The sequence below is a fragment of the Bidens hawaiensis genome, unplaced genomic scaffold (genome assembly GCF_021521415.1).
Source record: "Bidens hawaiensis isolate Kalapana, Puna unplaced genomic scaffold, B.hawaiensis_p1.1 tig00039985_1, whole genome shotgun sequence".
Classification (NCBI taxonomy): Eukaryota; Viridiplantae; Streptophyta; class Magnoliopsida; order Asterales; family Asteraceae; genus Bidens; species Bidens hawaiensis.
Window position 1 is genome coordinate 74930 of NW_027497036.1, and position 19001 is coordinate 93930.

General features: G+C 32.7%; 1 protein-coding gene and 2 pseudogenes across 2 annotated transcripts; all 3 read left to right on the plus strand.

Annotated features, from left to right (window-relative positions):
- The first annotated feature begins 1835 nt into the window (after positions 1-1835).
- LOC143591695 (putative F-box/FBD/LRR-repeat protein At4g00315) lies at positions 1836-3447 on the plus strand (annotated as a pseudogene).
- Positions 3448-6990: 3543 nt separating this feature from the next.
- On the plus strand, positions 6991-9514 carry LOC143591696 (F-box/FBD/LRR-repeat protein At1g13570-like). Its single transcript, XM_077071830.1, has 3 exons — positions 6991-7829; positions 8684-8841; positions 8915-9514. Exons 1-3 carry the CDS (start codon positions 7010-7012, stop codon positions 9191-9193), a joined length of 1257 nt encoding a protein of 418 aa, XP_076927945.1. The 5' UTR covers positions 6991-7009; the 3' UTR covers positions 9194-9514.
- A 5729-nt stretch (positions 9515-15243) lies between these two features.
- LOC143591697 (F-box/FBD/LRR-repeat protein At1g13570-like) lies at positions 15244-18643 on the plus strand (annotated as a pseudogene). The gene is made up of 4 exons (XR_013145744.1): positions 15244-15273; positions 16724-17528; positions 17612-17779; positions 18377-18643. The product of XR_013145744.1 is annotated as an F-box/FBD/LRR-repeat protein At1g13570-like (transcript).
- Positions 18644-19001: the final 358 nt, after the last annotated feature.

Here is a 19001-nt window from a genome sequence, read left to right on the forward strand (position 1 = left end):
AAGGATGAAAGGATGAAGAAAAAACTTTTGTGTGGCCGAAGATTTGGGATTATGAACACACTGTTAGAACTAAAAATGAACCCAATGTTGTTTCTTACAACTTTCAGTTTATTCCATGACAAAGAAATATCCACCTTGTTTTGAATATATTGATATCAAGAACAAACATTGAGACATAAGTATAGTTCACCCTTTTTATATTCGTGATCGTTCATGTCTCTACTAGATTTGGTATAAAAGAAATAATACGTATTTGTGTGGAAAGAAAACATATAGAAAAAGGAAATCATCAAATAGGTGAAAGAAAATAATTGCCTTAAAAATCATTCGGAAATAATAAAGAATCATTTAGAAAAAAGGAAATTATTTAAATAGGTTGAATAGTTGCCTTAAATAATTAATTGGTAAGCACTAATTCAAGTTATTCAACCAAGCAATAAGTGTCGCACCATGCGACGGTGTACATGCATTTTATGTGAAGTGTATAGAAATTTCTATAAATATACTTTTAATAAAGATCATTGCATTTTATGTGGTTTATATATTTTGTAAGTTTAATTACAAATAGTCTATCCCCCCCCCCCTCTTCATGCTCGGTTTTACCATAAACACCTAAATCAGTTACAACCGGACTTGCTAATCATCTATTTTTAACTAACTAATTGTAGTTGACCATTTATTTTTATACATGCTATGTATACGCATTTGATGGTTTGTTCAAGTTGAAGAACATGTAGATGGGCCTTGGAAATTAATTAATTAATAAAACCACATCTATTTGTGTTGCTTTGTTTATTTTCGTGTTTCAATTTGTGTATTGTGTGACAATTCTTGAAATGATATGAATAAATATTTCAACTTTAACAATGATATGTGTGATGAACTATCAACGTTACATCATGATGTATGATTCGTCATTGGTCGGGGTGTGCAAGAGACGCATAACAGGTGGTGAAAATCAAAAAAACAAAACTTTAATGTACAGTAATGTAAAAAAAACCATCTTTTAAATCAACCCATTTAAATACCCGAAACTCGTTCTGACCCGACATCATTTTAACCCGAAACATGTTCTGACCTAAACTCTTTCAATTCGAATCCGACACGAACCGGACCAAATCAACATTTTTTTGTGTCGACTCATTTCGACCCTAACCTGTTATTACTCATGACCCAAACCCGCATGGCCCGACCCGTTTTCAAGGTCTTAACTGACTATTATGTAACATGTTATTTTTTTTAACATACTCAAATAGATAATAATATACTAGCATTTAAAAAAAATATTAACGTGTGAAATATTTATGTCCGTTTAAAAATCCTGGGGATGGGGGGGGGGGGGGGGGGGTAATTGGTTTAAAATAATGGGGTGCAAGGTTAATTATTTTGTTTTGAAACGTTTGCAAAATTAATTATTGTTTAAAATTACATAAAAGATTTACAAAACTAAAAATGTAGGGGAGAAGATGTAATTATATTTTGAAATATCAAATTTTACATAAGAGGCTAGTGACTAGTATACATATATTGCCCATTGAAAATCTTAAATGGACAAACACCCTTTGTACGGCGGGAGTTCATATTATTCTTCTGGCAGGTGCAAGTTATAGCAATTTCCTGGTCGGTTTCAACTTCCAGGTTCGAGCATGTTTCATTGTTTTTGTAGTTTATGAAAACTTTTTATTTTGTAAAATCAAAATCGAATGGCTATGGTCATGCTTTGTTTAAGATTCTTAGCTCGTGAACGATGATCCCGAGTCTTTTGGGTCCTGGTTTCTTACAAGATTACTGCATCATATCTTTTCATTCATTAATTTAGTGTGTGCAATAATCGATTTGAAGACCTTAACCTAGTGTTAATTTCTTTAAAATCTAATTTACGTATTGGCCTTTTTTTCCATGGATATATGTTTATGATTAATAATTGTCTTCTTGTTAGATTAATATAACGGAACTCGTTAACGGGACGCATAAAGCATCCAAGTTTGCATCAAAAGATTTTATTAGCAGCATGCCTGATAATGTGATAACTAGTATTCTAGATCGGTTGCCATTACAAGAGGCGGTGAGGACTGATGTCTTGTCAAGAAACTGGAGGTTTAAATGGACCATGCTTAGCCAACTCATATTGGATGACAACTCCTTTGAGTATTTAAGTAAAACAAAAGGAAAACATAATGATTTAAGAATTATAAGTACACTTCTTCTTCTTCTTCTTAGAGGAACCATTACAAAGTTTGTCCTCTCCCTAGACGCTCATGTTTTCTCCGTATTGAATGTTGAAGATGTTAATCATTGGATGTTATTTTTGTCGAGAAGTGGAATCAAGGATCTCACTCTTACGAGGAGGAGTATGTCATTTACTTTTTTTAAGTCGCCTACTCATCTTTTCTCTTGTTTAGGGTTGAAACATCTGAAGCTTTTTAATTGTTCTTTTTATCCTCCAACTAACTTTCACGGTTTTCCAAACCTATTGAGCTTAGAGTTGTTAGCGGTAGAATTTAAAAGCCTTCGATTTGGGGAGTTTATTGCACGGTGTCCTGCACCTGAGATCTTAAAGGTGGACATTATCGGCAAAGTGAACCTATATGAGATTGTAAGACTCGCAAATCTCAAAACACTAACTTTGTTATTATGTTGTTTTGTGAATACGGTGATCACAAGTTCTCGTCGTATTTGTGAGCTTATGGGCTCTCTTCCAAAACTTCAAGAGCTTCATATGGATTTTGAAGGCTGCAAGGTAAGGCTAGGTAGTACTTTATAATAATATATATATAGTCGCATTCATCATATACATGATTGTAGCAAAATTTTCATATAGGTGATAGACGGTGGTGCTAAATGGATGTATCGCCTTTTCATGCCTCAAGGATCTTAAATTATCAAATATAGATTTATGCAATGCTATCATGCAATCATGTTTTTAGGAAATCATTAGTGTCTTACCGAATTTGCAGACCCTTGAAATCTTAGTATGTAATCAGGTATGTGTTTCACCCTGCATGCTCCATCGTCTTATAATCTCTGATTATATCTTTGCATCTGAATGCTAGTGCTTCTTGTAGAATGCTGTCCCGCGCCCAAAATTTGTTCTCCAGAGATAGACGACAATACAATGAGGCCGTTGCAGCTTAGAAGTGTGGTGTTTATAGATTTGGAAGGTTCAGAGAACGAAGTGCGTTTGATAAAGAATTTACTTGCATGTTCGCCTTTCCTAAAGAAGCTTGTTATCCGTCTCCACCAGTCTCCATCTGTAGCGCGTAATGAGCGGTGGAAGTTTGCTATGAAGTTGTTAAAGCTCCAACAAGCCTACCCCTTAGTTGACATTGGTCTATACTGATTTTAGTTGGTTTGAACTTTGAACTTATCTTTTATTTGATATGTATTTGTTTGAATTTATGGTCCCTTTGAGTAATATGCTTTTAAAGGATGCTTATTACTTTATTTATTGGTGCTTTTGTTTTAGGTTTTGGTTTTTGTTGGTTGAATTGCAGTTTTAAGGTTAACTTAAGTTGTTTCAAAACAAAAAATCACTATAGTGGCTTATTTGACAATCATGTAAACCAAAAGAATTAACTTTGAACAGAAATCGAAAGTTATTGGCTGCAATATGACCTACATTGTAGTTCACATAAATTGATGGGCTGCAAGATAATATATTCTCGCTCAACACCTTAGGACTTAGGCCATGTGTAGTGGGAAGCTTTCACATAACAAAAGGCTATGTCATGTAGGTAATGGGTTAACCGGAAACACAATTATTATTGTATCATTTTTTTAAATTAAAATGTGAGTGGAATTATATGATTCGAGTGGCGCCAAAAGGGGCAAGTTCTTGTTTGGCGCTAGTGTAATGGTTTAGGGCATGTTTGGGATTGACTTTGAAAATTAACAACTTATTGACTGATTAGTTTTTTAAAAAGTCATTAAGCTAAAAAAATGTTAATCACAAAAGTCATTTTTTAAAAGCCAAAATTTTTACATAGATTTTGAGTTATGTGTGTTCTAGATCTAATAATAGTTTAGATAAATTAGCGATCTACCCTTTTTTTAAAAAATTTCGTTTAATTAAATTTCTTTATTCAAAGAAACTCAAATTCAAGTACAACTTTTGTCAGGGCCGTCCTCAATAATCCTTAAGAACTCAAGGGCTTAGAGAGAATAAAAAATGGGCCCTAAAAATATAAACTTAATAATTAGTAAATTGTATATAAAAAGTCAATATTACAACGATAATTGTGATAACAAGAAACAAAACAAAAATATCAATCCTAGCAAAATTAACTAATTTGAATACTTAAACAAACCATAAACCTCTTATACATTTTTTTTGTTTTAAATCAAAAGAACTTTTATTATTTAAATGTACAAAATAAAATAATAAGATATAAATATTATCATAACATAAAACTCATGAAATGCATGCTACTAAAAGTGTAAGATTGGATATATATTTCACTAGGGCTTGCCTTTAAACAAACAAAAATAAATAAATAAAAACAAGAATAAGTAAAACAACGTGAGTTGCAAGCCTCGACCTTGAGCATCCCAATTGGTTGGTTAAGCATACCACCAGCTGAACTAATTAACATTTAGTTGTATGAAGTTGAACTACTATATTATATAATACTTATAGAATATTTTTATGGGCCTCAAAAGAAGATGGCCTTGTGCTGCTGACCTCTTTACCCAAATTCAAATTCAAATAACCCAACTCAAATAGACTGAAAGTTGACTTATTTGACTCCATAAACATCCTTATTTACGAGTTGTGATATCATATGTTATAGTTAAACTTATAGAAAAATGTGACATTATGGGTGAGCATACGGGTGTTACCCGTAATACCCGACCTGAACCTAGACTCGGTTAATAATCAACACTAGTGTAATATTACTGGGTCTGATTAGGGATGGCAATGAAACCCGAACCCGATTGGAAAACCCGAAACCCGACATAAATGGGACGGGTAATACCCGACCCATTAGGGTTTGGGATTAGTTTTAAAAATTTTCGCGGGTTTGGGACGGGTTTGAGATTTTTAATATACCCGATTACCCGACCCATTTACCCGATAACATAAACCCATTTACCCAATTATATACCCGATGTACCCGATATAGCTTACTATATTATATATATACTATATTACAAATATATTATTTGTCGAAACTTGTTTATGTTAACTATTTGAGACATTTTATCTTTATGGTAACAATCTTTGTAATTGAGTAGTTATCTTTTGTCAAAATCCGGTAGAAACATAGCGGATTTTGAGCCGGGTATAGCCAACGGATATTTTATCAAAACCGGATAAAAAACCCGAAATCCAATGAGAAAACCGGAAACCCGACGGGTAATTACCCGATTAAAACCCGACGGGTTTGAGACGGGTATGGGATGGACTTTCATAACCGGGTATGGATTTGGGAATACCAAAACCCGACCCATTGCCATCCCTATGTCTGATCAGTTCAAGTCTCGCAGATCATACCAATTGAATGAGGCATATGTTCATGTTCATGAACACAAACGGACTTCCCTTTAAACAGTTCGCCTAAGGTTCGACTCGTTTACGGCCCCCTAAACGTGTATAAAGAGTGGGGTGGAAGGTAAGTGAAATTTAACATTTTTAGTCATCGGAATTTGCTTTCTTTCTTTCTTTCTTTAAAGGTCAGAATATGTTTTCAATTTCGTTAGTTGCTGTGATTAATTTCTGAAATCACTCAATACTTTACTCAATACCCATATTGAATAGTTAGGGTTTTGATAAAAATTGGGGAAATCAAACTATCTAAGTTTAATGTAATATTGTTGCTGCAGTTTTTCATTTATTGATCTGTATATCTCAGCATTGAAGGTAAGAATATGTTTTCATAATAAGGTATGAAATTTTAGGTTTTAATTGTATGCATAGTTGCATATAACTATGGAGTCAATCTTGGTGGTATCTTGATTATCGGTCCTCATGTGAAATATCAGTTTTAGTCGGATACACCCGACGGGTATTTTATCAAAACTCGATAGGAAACCCGAAACCCGAAGGGTAATTACCCGATAAAAACCCGACGGGTTTGGGATGGGTTTTGGATGGACTTTAATAACCGGATATGGGTTTAGAAATGCCTAAACCCAACCCATTGCCATCCTAGTTCGACTCGTTTACGGCCCTAAACATGTATAAAGAGGGGGTGGAAGGTCAGTGAAATTTAACATTTTTAGTCATCGGAATTTGCTTTCTTTCTTTCTTTAAAGGTCAGAATATGTTTTCAATTTCGTTAGTTTCTTTGATTAATTTCTGAAATCACTCAATACCCATTATTATTATGCTTATTTTATCATCTTTACTCAATACCCATATTGAATAATTAGGGATTTGATAAAAATTGGGGAAAATCAAACTATCTAGGTTTTATGTAATATTGTTACTGCAGTTTTTCATTTATTGACCTGTAAATCTCAGCATTGAAGGTAAGAATATGTTTTCATAATAAGGTATGAAATTTTAGGTCCTAATTGTATGCATAATTGCATATAACTATGCCGTCAATCTCGGTGGTATCTTGATTATCGGTACTTATGTGAAATATCGGTTAGAATATCGGTACCGATAATATCGCTGATATTGACCGATATTATACCAATATATCACCGATATTCCCGATATCAGTGTTCTAAGTCTTAGTTTTCAACTTTTAGTGTTTAGTGTTGGTATTTTGAGTCCTTATCGGTTCCTACTTGCAACAATTGTTAGTGTTTTGCAAGTTGTGAAAGGATAATTTGTTAATAGTAGGAGAGTATACTGAATTGTTAGTGTTAAAGTGATATATATATAAATTCTGCATGATATTAAATTACCGATATCTCAAATATCTGTCCTCGACCGATATCCGATATTTTTCCACGTTAACGGCTCAGGCATATAGATGATTATGAATGACATGGTTGTACGCTGTTTATTCTATCGATTTATCTTTATGATTAATGTATATATCATTGTCTTAGAATAATGGAGGTGATTCATGGGAGACGTAAAACACGCGAGTTTGAACCAGAGGATTTTATCAGCCGCATGCCTGACAATGTGCTAACTAATATTCTCGATCGGTTGCCAATACAAGATGCAGTGAGGACGAGTATCTTGTCGAGTAACTGGAGGTTTAATTGGACTATGCTTAGCCAACTCGTATTTGATGACAACTTCTTTACGTATTTATCGAAAACAAAAGCGAAAAATAATTATAAGGGAATTATAAGTAGGATTCTTCTTCATGTTAAAGGTGTCATTGCTAAGTTTGTCCTCGCCATAGACAACCATGATTACCCTAAGTTGGATGACGAAGATGTTAATAACTGGATTTTGTTCTTGTCGATAAAAGGAATTAAGGACCTCACTATTGTGAATTCGGAGGATATTGTGAATTTGGAGGATACGGAACTTGAGTTGTCTACGCATCTTTTCTCTTGTTTAGAGTTGAAGCATTTGAAACTTCATAATTGTTGTTTCGATCCTCTGCCTACTTTTCAAGGTTTTCCAAACTTGTTGAGCTTAGACTTGTCTGTAAAATTTGGAGAAAACACTGAACTTGGGAAGTTTTTTACTCGGTGTCCGTTACTTGAGAGTTTGACTCTCGATGATCTTTTTTTACTAGGCAAGATAAAAGCGGTTGACATTGTGAAAATTGAAAGTCTCAAAACATTGACTTTGCAATTATGTGATCTTGAGAAAACATGCTTCACAAGTTCTTGTACACTCTTTGAGCTTCTTGGTTGTCTTCCATATCTTCAAGCGCTTGATTTGGATTTTTATGAGTGCGATGTAAGACTAAGTTCTGTCTCTGCAGTTTGCTAGGGGTGCAAACGAGCCAAGCCCGAGCTCAGCTCATCTAATTTACTATTTCTAATTAATTTTTGTATTGTTATAATTATTTTTATATATATTTTTTCAATTTTATATATAACATAATATATATTATTTAGTTATTTTTTCATAATATTACATGGATTAATTAATGACATACTCGTTTAAGCTCGCAAGTGGGGCTTGAGCTTGATAAGTGAAGCTCTAGCTCGGCTCGTATAACTTACACAGAGCTCGAGCTCGGCTCATTTCGATCTCTATTTCTAAAGCTCGAGCTTAGCTCATTTACTATTTCTAAATAATTTTTGTATTGTTATAATTATTTTTATATATATTTTTTTAATTTTATATATAACATAATATATATTATTTAGTTATATTTTCATAATATTATATGGATTAATTAGTGACAGGCTTGTTTAAGCTCGCGAGCGGGGCTCGAGCTTGATAAGTGAAGCTCTGGCTCGGCTCGTATAAATTACACAGAACTCGAGCTCGGCTCATTTACTATTCTAAATAACTTTGGAATTGTTATAATTATTTTTATATATATTTCTTAAATTATATATATAACATAATATATATTATTTAGTTATTTTTTCATAATATTAAGCTCACGAGCGGGGCTCGAGCTCGATAAGTAAAGCTCGGGCTCGTTTAAGTTTGGCTCGATCGAGGCATCGAGCTTTTTAACGAACCGATCTTGAGTAGCTCGGCTCGTTTGCACCCCTACAGTTACTTTAATAACTAATAAGTAATAGTATTTGGTATCATTTAAAATGTCTTTGTGATTTCTCTAATCATTTTTCGTGTAGTTCACAGGTGTTGCTAACAAGACGTTCTCTATCGCCTTTCCATGCCTCAAGGCTCTTAAATTATCCAGAATATGTTTTGATGATAGTACGCAATTATTACACGTTTTTGAATTGATTAGGAGCTGCCCGAATGTGCGTACTCTTGAAATCACAGAAACTGACCGGGTATATAATATGTATCATACATATTGTCTGTTTTATAATATTATATATAGTTTTGCATTTTAATGATAGTTAGCTATTCTTGCAGAATGCTGCCTCGCATGTTCAGGTAGATTACAATACACCGGGGCTGTTGCAGCTTCGAAATGTGATGTTTGAATGTCGGAAAGGTTTAGAGAATAAAGTATGCTTGATAAAGTATTTACTTGCATCTTCGCCTTACCTAAAAAAGATTGTTATCCGTCCCTACTCACCCAGTTTGTTTACGTCGGATGAAAAGTTTGCGTTTGCTATGAAGTTGTTGAAGCTTCACCGGGCCTCTCCCGTAGCTGAAATTGATCTCCTCCAGTTTTAGTTGTTTTGAACTTCTCTTATACTAATATTTGATGCGTATTTGCATGAATTTATCGGAATATAAGAAGACGTTTTCGTTAGTCTAATATGAATTAAGGTTAGTTTGGAATGAATATGAGATTTTAAATATATGTCTTCTTGATACAATAATGAAACTCATTCATAAATCATAAAGCATCCGATGCAGCAGAAGATTTTATTTTGAGGCTTGTTTAGGCTTACGGGCCTATTCAAGCTCGGGCTCAGTTATTAAACGAGTTTGAATTTAGGGTCGAGCTTAGGTTGTTTCAAACTTTTAGTTAATCAATCCCGAACCATTCACATTGATGCCAGGAGTATAATATCTAGTTTATTTTTTTTTTTTGCTTACTAAATGCTTACGTGGATTCACGTTTTAAAAAATGAGGGAAGTTGTAAAGGTTATGGACCAAAAAATGAAGGAATTTTATTATGTAATTTTTTTTAAATAATGCACTATGAAAAGGTTATGGATGTCTTTTATAATGTTTTAGTGGGGTTTTTGAAGTGGTTGTGATTTGTGAGTGGACGAGAAATAAAAGTATTATTTAATTGAAAATAAGAGAGAAAATATAATGTTTTTTTAGTGTATTTATAAAGATGAAGATATAGATGCTCCTCGGAATGATAACATAGAGCATTCCGAGCAACATCTCTATTCCGAACAGGATCTGTATCTACATCTCTATAATTACACTAAAAAAACACAATATTTTCTCTCTTATTTTTAATAAAATAATATTTTTTATATTTTATACTCTTTCTCTCTACCTCACTTACAATCACTTTAAAAAATTATAAGGGTGTGTGTAGTGGTAGTTGTAAGGGGGGCGACAAATGAGACTTTTTGAGCAATATGGGCTACAACATCGCCCCTGGGCTACAATGAGCGAACTGTGGGTGGGGGGGGAGGCGAGAAATAGTTATCGCCCAAACATCCTTTTTGTTTTAATAGTATTATATTCAAATGTGTGTTGATACATATATATATATATATATATATATATATATATATATATATATATATATGATTAGGTTCATTTTAGAAGTATTCTTAGTGCGAGAAGTGCAAAAAGTAGTAACTAATCATATTTTTTTTTCTTTTATTTTTCATTTAAATCGTATACAAGGGTATACTAATAATCTATCATAATCTTATTATTGGTAACATTTAATTGTATGACTGTTTTAAATTTTAATCTTCTTGATAAATATTATCAGTTTATCACAAACATCAAACGTACAAGAACAAAAAAAATCGATCCCTCACAATCCTAAATTTATATCAACACAATTGTTACCTCGATATTCATTGAAGATTAGTTATTAATCGAATATGTCTAATTCGATTATAATATTCTCCAATCGTCTATTATGCGTAACTTTATTATGCCCTAAATCGATTTTGATTTTGACGAATTCAGTATACAAAGATTTTCACAACATGATGATATATCGAATCAGTATCAACAAATTAAGGTTTCATCCGGTTCTTTTATATCAACTTCAAATTTAAACAATGTTTTTAGGCCAAATAGGATTGTTATATGCATATGTATATCTGATCAAATTTTAGAATTTATGATTAGATTTGAGTATAAAAAAATGGATATTATCGGAGTACCTAATATCGATTTTAAACTGGATTATCAATTACCAGACATTTAATGTGTATTCTATTATATTTCAAGAAAGTGTTAAAATGTTTATGTGCTAATAATACAAAGGTTATGCAAGACTGGGTTGGAAAGAAAGCAAAGAAGAAAAGAAAGAAACCGTAGAGGTTGTGTAAAAAGTGTAATAAATATGTTTGTGATCATGACTCTCATAAATTCAAAAATAAAAGGAGTAAAATAAGAGAAAGGGAGCAAAGACGAAAAGGAAAGGCAGTGGCGAGGGACAAACAAACCACATAATCCAATGAAAGCAAGGAAACCAGAGAATCATATGTACGCGAAGAAACCGGTGAAATCGATGAAAGCGAAGAAACAGATTCGAGTCTGATTTATAAAATTGTTTTTCTTTTTTTAAATGATGTTATACTTAGTTACATTTATTTCTTTAGCTTTCCGTTTAATAACTTTGTTTCATAGTACATTCATCCAGATGCTTGTTATAGCACTTGTGTGCACATAAGTATTCAACTTTCTTGTTTTATAACTAATTGTTTATGCCTCCTGTACATATGTAATTCCGTATGTAGATACATATGTTTGTGCATATTTACGTACAAATTTATGTGTGTTGGTACGTATATCAATATGTATGTACATATTAATATATGTATGTAATCAGGTTTGTAGTTGTGTATGTGCGTTTGTAGGTAATGAGATCAGGTATGTATATATGTATGTAGGTTCGCATGTAAGTAAGCGCGTAGGTACTTAGGTTTGTATGTATGTGTGTTGGTATGTAGGCATTTAGGTAGGTGTGTTTATAGGTGTAGTTCAGTAGCTATGCAGGTGTGTATGAAGGTCTGCAGGTATGTATTTATGTAGGTTTGTATGTGTACGTATGTACGCCTTTTAGATGGCCACTAGCGTATGTATGTGTTTTGTATGTGTGTAATAATGAATGTATTTGTGTTTGTACTTTGATGTATATGCATGTAAGTGTGTATGTTTAGTAACATATTTATTTGACCAATATTTTTTGTTAGGTGATGAACAAATATACAATCCTTACAAATATACACACGTAAAATCTAAAGTAGATAAAATACAATCATTTCACAATCAAAAACCAGACCCGTTACATTAAGGCTTTTATAACTAACCAACCACATAAGTTATTTATAAACACCTAGTCTACATACATGTAGACCAAATCTAAACCAAACCGATCGTCAACGACTAAACGGGTCAAGTAAACAAGATAACCTTTAAAAGACTTAAAAAAATAATGGCATCTAATGTAACGACTAGCTTGCTTAAACCGAATAAGCATTATGTCATGACAACTCCCATAATAGCTGGTTTCTTGGTGTTTAATTCAGCTAGCATACTCTTGGTTGTATACTTGGTCCTTAATCTGTTCAACACCTTTTTTTGCTTCACCACCTTCTCCCCTAGACCACAACCACAGTTATTATTCCTAATGAATGTCTCCAAATGCCTCATGATATAAATCTCAAACTCTACATAGTTATCTTTTGTTGCACAATTTTATTTTCTCAATTTTGGTGCTAATGCATCAACCTTTGTATTCCCAACAAACCATAGATAACAAAAAAAAAAAAAAAACTCCTTCTACACCCAACATACATGAATTACTTTATAATATGTACAATATCAATACATAATAAAAAGGCTACTCTATAAGGAGTCAACATGATTTTTTTTACCAGTTTTGCTACTGAAGTCTTTGCATATAATAAGATACTCACTGACTCTTTCTTATCTGCTTTCGACCTACGCCTCTATATTGAGGTATCAACACTGTCTAACACGTCAACTGAACGAGTCTTTAGATCAAAACAAACCAAATAATAATGATTAACCGACATAATCTGAATGAAAACCATATCAAATGCTGTTAGTGTCATTTTGATCATATCCTTATTCAATGCGCGATAAATATTCTGTTTCAACAACGTTACACCTCTACTGTGGTCATTGTCTCTAAATCCCAAATGATTAATAAAAAGTATCTTATTATATGAAGGATTATTTTGGTAAAAAAAGGAATATGAAAGAAATAAGACATGTTAATTGAGTTCCATACCTTATAACATAAACACTACACACACCTGAAGTGTATGCCCCACACCAACAAAATATGTACTTATGTAGTGTAGGTACATACATATGTATTTCGACGTACAAATGTAGCTACATAATAATATTATATGTAGTTACTACTATACACATCTTTATTCATCATCCCTACAATCTATAAGTTAGATACATCACATGACTTACCAGCACAATGGTTCCAAGAAACAAACCTCTGTGTCAAACTTTATAATTGAACTAAAATATGATATCCATAATACACTTATAGTGTTTATCAAATACAAAGAATACACGCTAAACATTACTATCTTGCGTACTAACATACATACCTACATGTTGCCATTTCAATTAAAATAACACCACGAGGGGTATACATTACGCAAATAAACATAAACACGATCTCAAATTAATGAATACTGTAGGATCACCTATTTACCTCACACCACTTGACTATTCTTCAATAATTAAGCATCCACAACATATATTACTTACTACATAACACAATTACATCTTTTCAATCTTTGAAAAACAACACACGAACCTAATGTCGAGAATATTTTCATTTTATATTTTATCAACAATAAATAACTATCAGTTTAACAGGCAGAACAAAATCAAACCTAATTATTAAAGTTCAGAGCAATATGATGAATTCCATCTGAATTAAATCAAAGTGTGTGCATAATTTGGTTAAAAATACCACAGATTATCATATATATCTAGAATTTCTTGCTTAGGGTTCAGTCAATGTAGCTTACAAAAAAACCCCCCGATTATGCTTCTAAAACACGGATGAATATCAATGAGGAACGATTGCTTCCTATGCACAAGCAAACACAATCAATCCATTTGAAACTAATCAATTTTGTGTATTAATTTGGTTTGTGGAGATGGGTTTCCCGGCAACAGATATGTCGACCAGATTGGGAGTGAAAGCAGGTTTTGCAGACGTTACTAGTTATAAACCTGCACAAGTTTGACAAATACGCCCTTTGAAGCATATAAAATATGTGCAAATATTTCAAACTATTTACAAAAATGCCGTTGTGTATCTTAAACCATTGATTTACACAATGAATGGTTCAAATTCACTTCTCGCATGAACCATCCCTATATATATATATATAGGAGAGGATCACGAGAGAAGTTCATTTTATAGAGAGAACTAGAGTACTAATAATGAAGTATTTTTAATTTAATTAAAAAAATATTTTTAAAATTTTTTTCTTTCATCCTTCTTATATGATGTTATTCTTCACCACAAAAAAATATAAAATTAAAAAAAAATTAAAAAAATTAATGTTGTAATGCATATATGCAATACATCGACTTTTTTTATAATGCATATGTGCAATCGTGTGCATTTTGATATTTGAAATAGTGTTGAATAACATATATTTAGTTGTTTGTATTGTATATTTGCAATAGTATTATATACAAAAATTAAAAAAAATCGATATAGTGCATATGCGCATTAGTGTTGTATTACATATATGCAATAATGTGTTTTGCATACAATTATTAGTGTCGTATTTGCATATATTCAATAGTGTGTATTGGATAATGAATTTGTGTTGTATTGTATGTAATAAAACACTATTTTATATATACAATACACATTAATGCACATATGCATTACATCGACGGTTTTTTTAGAAACAACATCATCTTATTAGAAGAAGGAAAGAAAAAAAATCACAAAAATAATTTTTTAAAAATAGTTAAAAATAATTATTTACTAGTTCTCTTTTTAAGAGAAGTTCTCTCTAGATTTCACCTATATATATATAAAAATAGTTAAAAAGTAAAAATACCAAAAAGTTTCCTCCGTTTTTCTCATTCCATAAAAAAAAGTCAACCCATTTTGACCCGTTTCAATCATTTGTTTTTTTGGTTTGACTCATTCTGACTCATTTTATACATTTTGATACAACCCATTCAACTCATAGGTCAAGATTGCCACCCCAACTCACAACCATTTATAACTAACTACTTGGCAGAATATAGAGAACTCGCTCACAATAATATAGATGACCTTTTGAGAACATAAACGATTTTCTCGCCGATAGTTCAGTGTGCCGTCGATTCGTTTAAAGACATGTTCACAACCACTCTCTTAAAAATAGGGTAAACACTTGTACATGGAAAATGAATTTAATAAAAACAATATAATATAATATAATATAATATAATAAATAAATATAAACATAGGAAATTTGAAAATAAAGAGGGGTGAGTGAGGGTAACATTTTAGTCCGCCGAAACAAAGGGGATTTCACTGGAGCAAACAAACTCATCGCCCACTGTTTCTTTATTCTTTCATTTCAAGGTTAGAACATCATTTGTAATTAATAACTTTTATTTATTTATGCTCACTCTGTATAATATCGTGACACTGTCTTTACTTGGTACACCGTTGCTGAATTGATAGATTGATGATAAAAATTAATTAATTGGGGGAAATTAAGACAAGACTTCTAGGGTTTGGAATAATCCTACTGCAATTATATATTTTTCATTTAGTGATTCTAATGTCTGCCACATTTGAGCTTTAAAACGTCAATTTCTGTCAGTGAGATTCTACAACTTTGTTTTCTGTATGATCGGATTTGTCATTCAAAAGGGAGTTGCCACACAACTTGTTGCCCGCTTACCTGTTTCTCTATTTTAATTGGATTCTTTTGTGAAATTATTAATATATATATATATATTTAAGCTCACTATGTATAATATGTAGTGTGTGATAGTTTGCCTACATCCCACCCTCCCAGACCCTACTAATAGCTATGCTATTAATGGGATTTTTACTGAGTGTGATTGATTGATTGATTGATTGATGTATAATATGTAGTGTGTGACAGTGTATCTACAACTTATGGCCTCACATCATATATGTCCTTGGATGTTAAATCTCTATCTGTGTTTGTCATTGTCCATTATAATTAGGGGTGTTCACGGTCCGGTTTGGACAGTTATTAGTTAAACCGTGAACCAAACCGTTAGTAACGGTGTTTGGTAATCTAAAACCGAAATCGAACCCGAACCAAACCGAACCGAACCGAACCGTTGCTAACAGTTTGGTTTCACGGTTTGAGCTTATTTATTTAAGCTCACTATGTATAATATGCGGTGTGTGACAGTTAGGGGGTGCAAACGAGCCAAGCTGAGCCCGAGTTAGGGGTGCAAACGAGCCGAGTTGAGCCAGAGCTTGACCAGGCTCGAGCTCGACTCGTTTAATTTACACAGAGCTCGAGCTCGGCTCGTTTCGAGCTCTATTTCCAAAGCTCGAGCTCGGCTCGTGAGTAGATTTTCAAGTTCGAGCTCGGCTTGGGCTCAGCTCGTGTACATTTTTGTAAGATATTTTTTAAATAATATAATTATTTATATATATTTTTTTCTATTATAATTTTCTGTATAAAATAATGTATATTATTTAGTTATTTTAATTTATTTTTTATAACATTATATATATTAATTAATAATAATTAAATATATATTTTAAAAAATCATATAAATGTCAGGCTCGTGAGCCGGCTCGAGCTCGATAAGTGAAGCTTGGGCTCGGGCTCGTTTATTAAACGAGCTTACTTTTAGGCTCGAGCTCGGGCTCGGGCTCGTGCTCAATTAAGTTCGGCTCGTTCGAGCTTTTTAACTAGTCGATCTCAAGTAGCTCGCGAACAGCTCGGCTCATTTGCACCCCTAGTGACAGTTTATCTACAACTTACATCAAATATATCTTTGGATGTTAAATCTCCATCTGTGTTTGTCAATTATAATAGGTCTTATATTTCAATCGATTTGCGTTTATCATTAATGGAACTGGTTCACGGAAAACGTAAAGAATCCAAGTTTGCACCACAAGATTTCATTAGCAACATGCCAGATAATGTGGTAACAAATATCCTGGATCGGTTGCCAATACAAGATGCGGTGGGGACTAGTATCTTGGCGAGAAGCTGGAGGTTTAAGTGGACTATGCTTAGCCAACTAGTATTTGATGAAAACTTTTTATCAAAATCTGAAAATAATCAAGTGAGAATTATAATAAGTAGACTTCTTCTTCATATTAAAGGAGCCATTACAAAGTTTTCCTTCTCAGTAGAAGGCGGTTCGGATGTTGAAGATGAGGATCTTAGTCACTGGATTTTGTTCTTGTCGAGTAAAGGAATTAAGGACCTCACCATTCGGGATTTGGATGGACTACTATTTGAATTGCCTACCCATCTTTTCTCTTGTTTAGAGTTGAAACATTTGGAACTCGCTAATTGTTGTTTCAATCCTCCACCTACGTTTCATGGTTTTCCAAACCTATTGAGCTTTGAGTTTTCTTTGGGTGGAAAATACAGTGAACTTGGGGCGGTTATTACTCGGTGTCCCTTACTTGAGATTTTGAAACTGAATGACGTTTTTTTCGAATGCAAGTTACAACTAGCTGAGATTGCAAAACTTAAAAATCTCAGAATATTATCGTTATCATTGCGTGATCTTGACACGGGAGAAACCACAAGTTCCGGTACAATCTTTGAGATTCTGTGTTCTCTTCCGAAACTTCAAGAGCTTGAGTTGTGTTTTGAATTCTGCCAGGTAAGGCCAAGGTGTGTCTTTGAAGTTTACACGAGAAACGTAGTATTATTTTTTCATAATCTGATAACATTTGTTTCTTGTAGCTGGTAGAAGATGGTGCTAACCAGAGGTTTCCTACCGCCTTTTTCGGCCTCAAGGTTCTTAAATTGTCAAAAATATGTTTAGACGATAATATGAAGCTATCATGTGCTTTTGAATTGATTAATAGCTGCCTGAATCTGCAAACTCTTGAAATCACAGCATCTGACTTGGTATTTATCATATTGCTTGTCTTATATATATATATATATATATATATAGGGTGAGGATCTTAAGAGAACTTGAGAACCATTTTGAGCCACAAAAAACCTCGTAAAAAATATAAAACAAAAAAAGGCGAAATTTTTAAAAATGTAAAAAAAATAAAAATATTTATTTTTCATCCCAGTTTCATTAAAAAAACTCTAATTATACACATATGTATATTTGTATTTAATCTCGATTTACATAATGTACACATATCTACATCATCATTTATTTTAATTGTACATATGTGTACAAAGAATAATATGTATAAAATTAAAAAAAATATAAGTATTATACATATGTGTATAATTTTGCTAAACCGATAAATTTTTTTTCATTTTTTTATGAAACCGGGATGAAAAATAAAAAATTTTGGTTTTTTTACTTTTTTTATTTTCGTGTTTTTTTTTGTTTTATAATTTTTTTATTTTTATTTTTCTTTAAAAAAAATTTTGTGGTCCAAAATGGCTCTCAAAGTTCTCATTTTTAAAATGGTTCTCACATGATCCTAATCCTATATATATATATATCGCTTTGAATATAAAGACTGGTAATTCTTGCAGGTTGTTGTCCCGCCTTCACATGCAGACTACAATACAGTGGGGCTCTTGCAGCTTCAAAATGTGGAGTTTGAATATAGAAAAGCTACAGCCAGAGAATTATGCATGATAAAGTATTTACTTGCATCTTCTCCTTACCTAAAAAGATTGTTATCCATCCCCACTTGATTTCGATTTCGGCGGATGAAAAGTTGTGGTTTGCTCTGAACTTGTTGAAGCTCCATCGAGCCTCCACTGATGTTGATATCGATGCATACTAGTTTTAGTTTTAAACTTGTATGAAACTGTTGTGTAGTATGCTCTAAATGGCGTCAACAAAGCGATGAAAGACGTTTTTGTTAGTTTATTATGACGTTTGGTTTCTTACTTTGGAATGAACTGTAAGTGATCATGAACTAAGCACATTTTTGTTTTGAAATTATTGTGGCAGTGGTTGTTTAGAGGGAGTCAGGTGTTATGTAAGGTTATGTTGAAACCTGGTTTGTTTCTTCTAGCATAAGTGAATATGAACTGAATCATAATATCCCCATAAAAGAGAATCCATCTTTTAATCTCATATGTTCATGTTCTAGAATTTGACTTGTGTCATGGATGCTAAAAAGGGGCCCACAATGGGCATTAGTTAGAT

Bases quoted from the DNA above. Each gene is read 5' to 3' on its own strand.
- LOC143591696 (XM_077071830.1), top strand. From the start codon at position 7,010: ATGGAGGTGATTCATGGGAGACGTAAAACACGCGAGTTTGAACCAGAG. The intron at 7,830-8,683 runs GTTCTGTCTCTG...TGTAGTTCACAG, and splicing joins TGAGTGCGATGTAAGACTAA to GTGTTGCTAACAAGACGTTC. The intron at 8,842-8,914 runs GTATATAATATG...AATGATAGTTAG, and splicing joins AAATCACAGAAACTGACCGG to CTATTCTTGCAGAATGCTGC.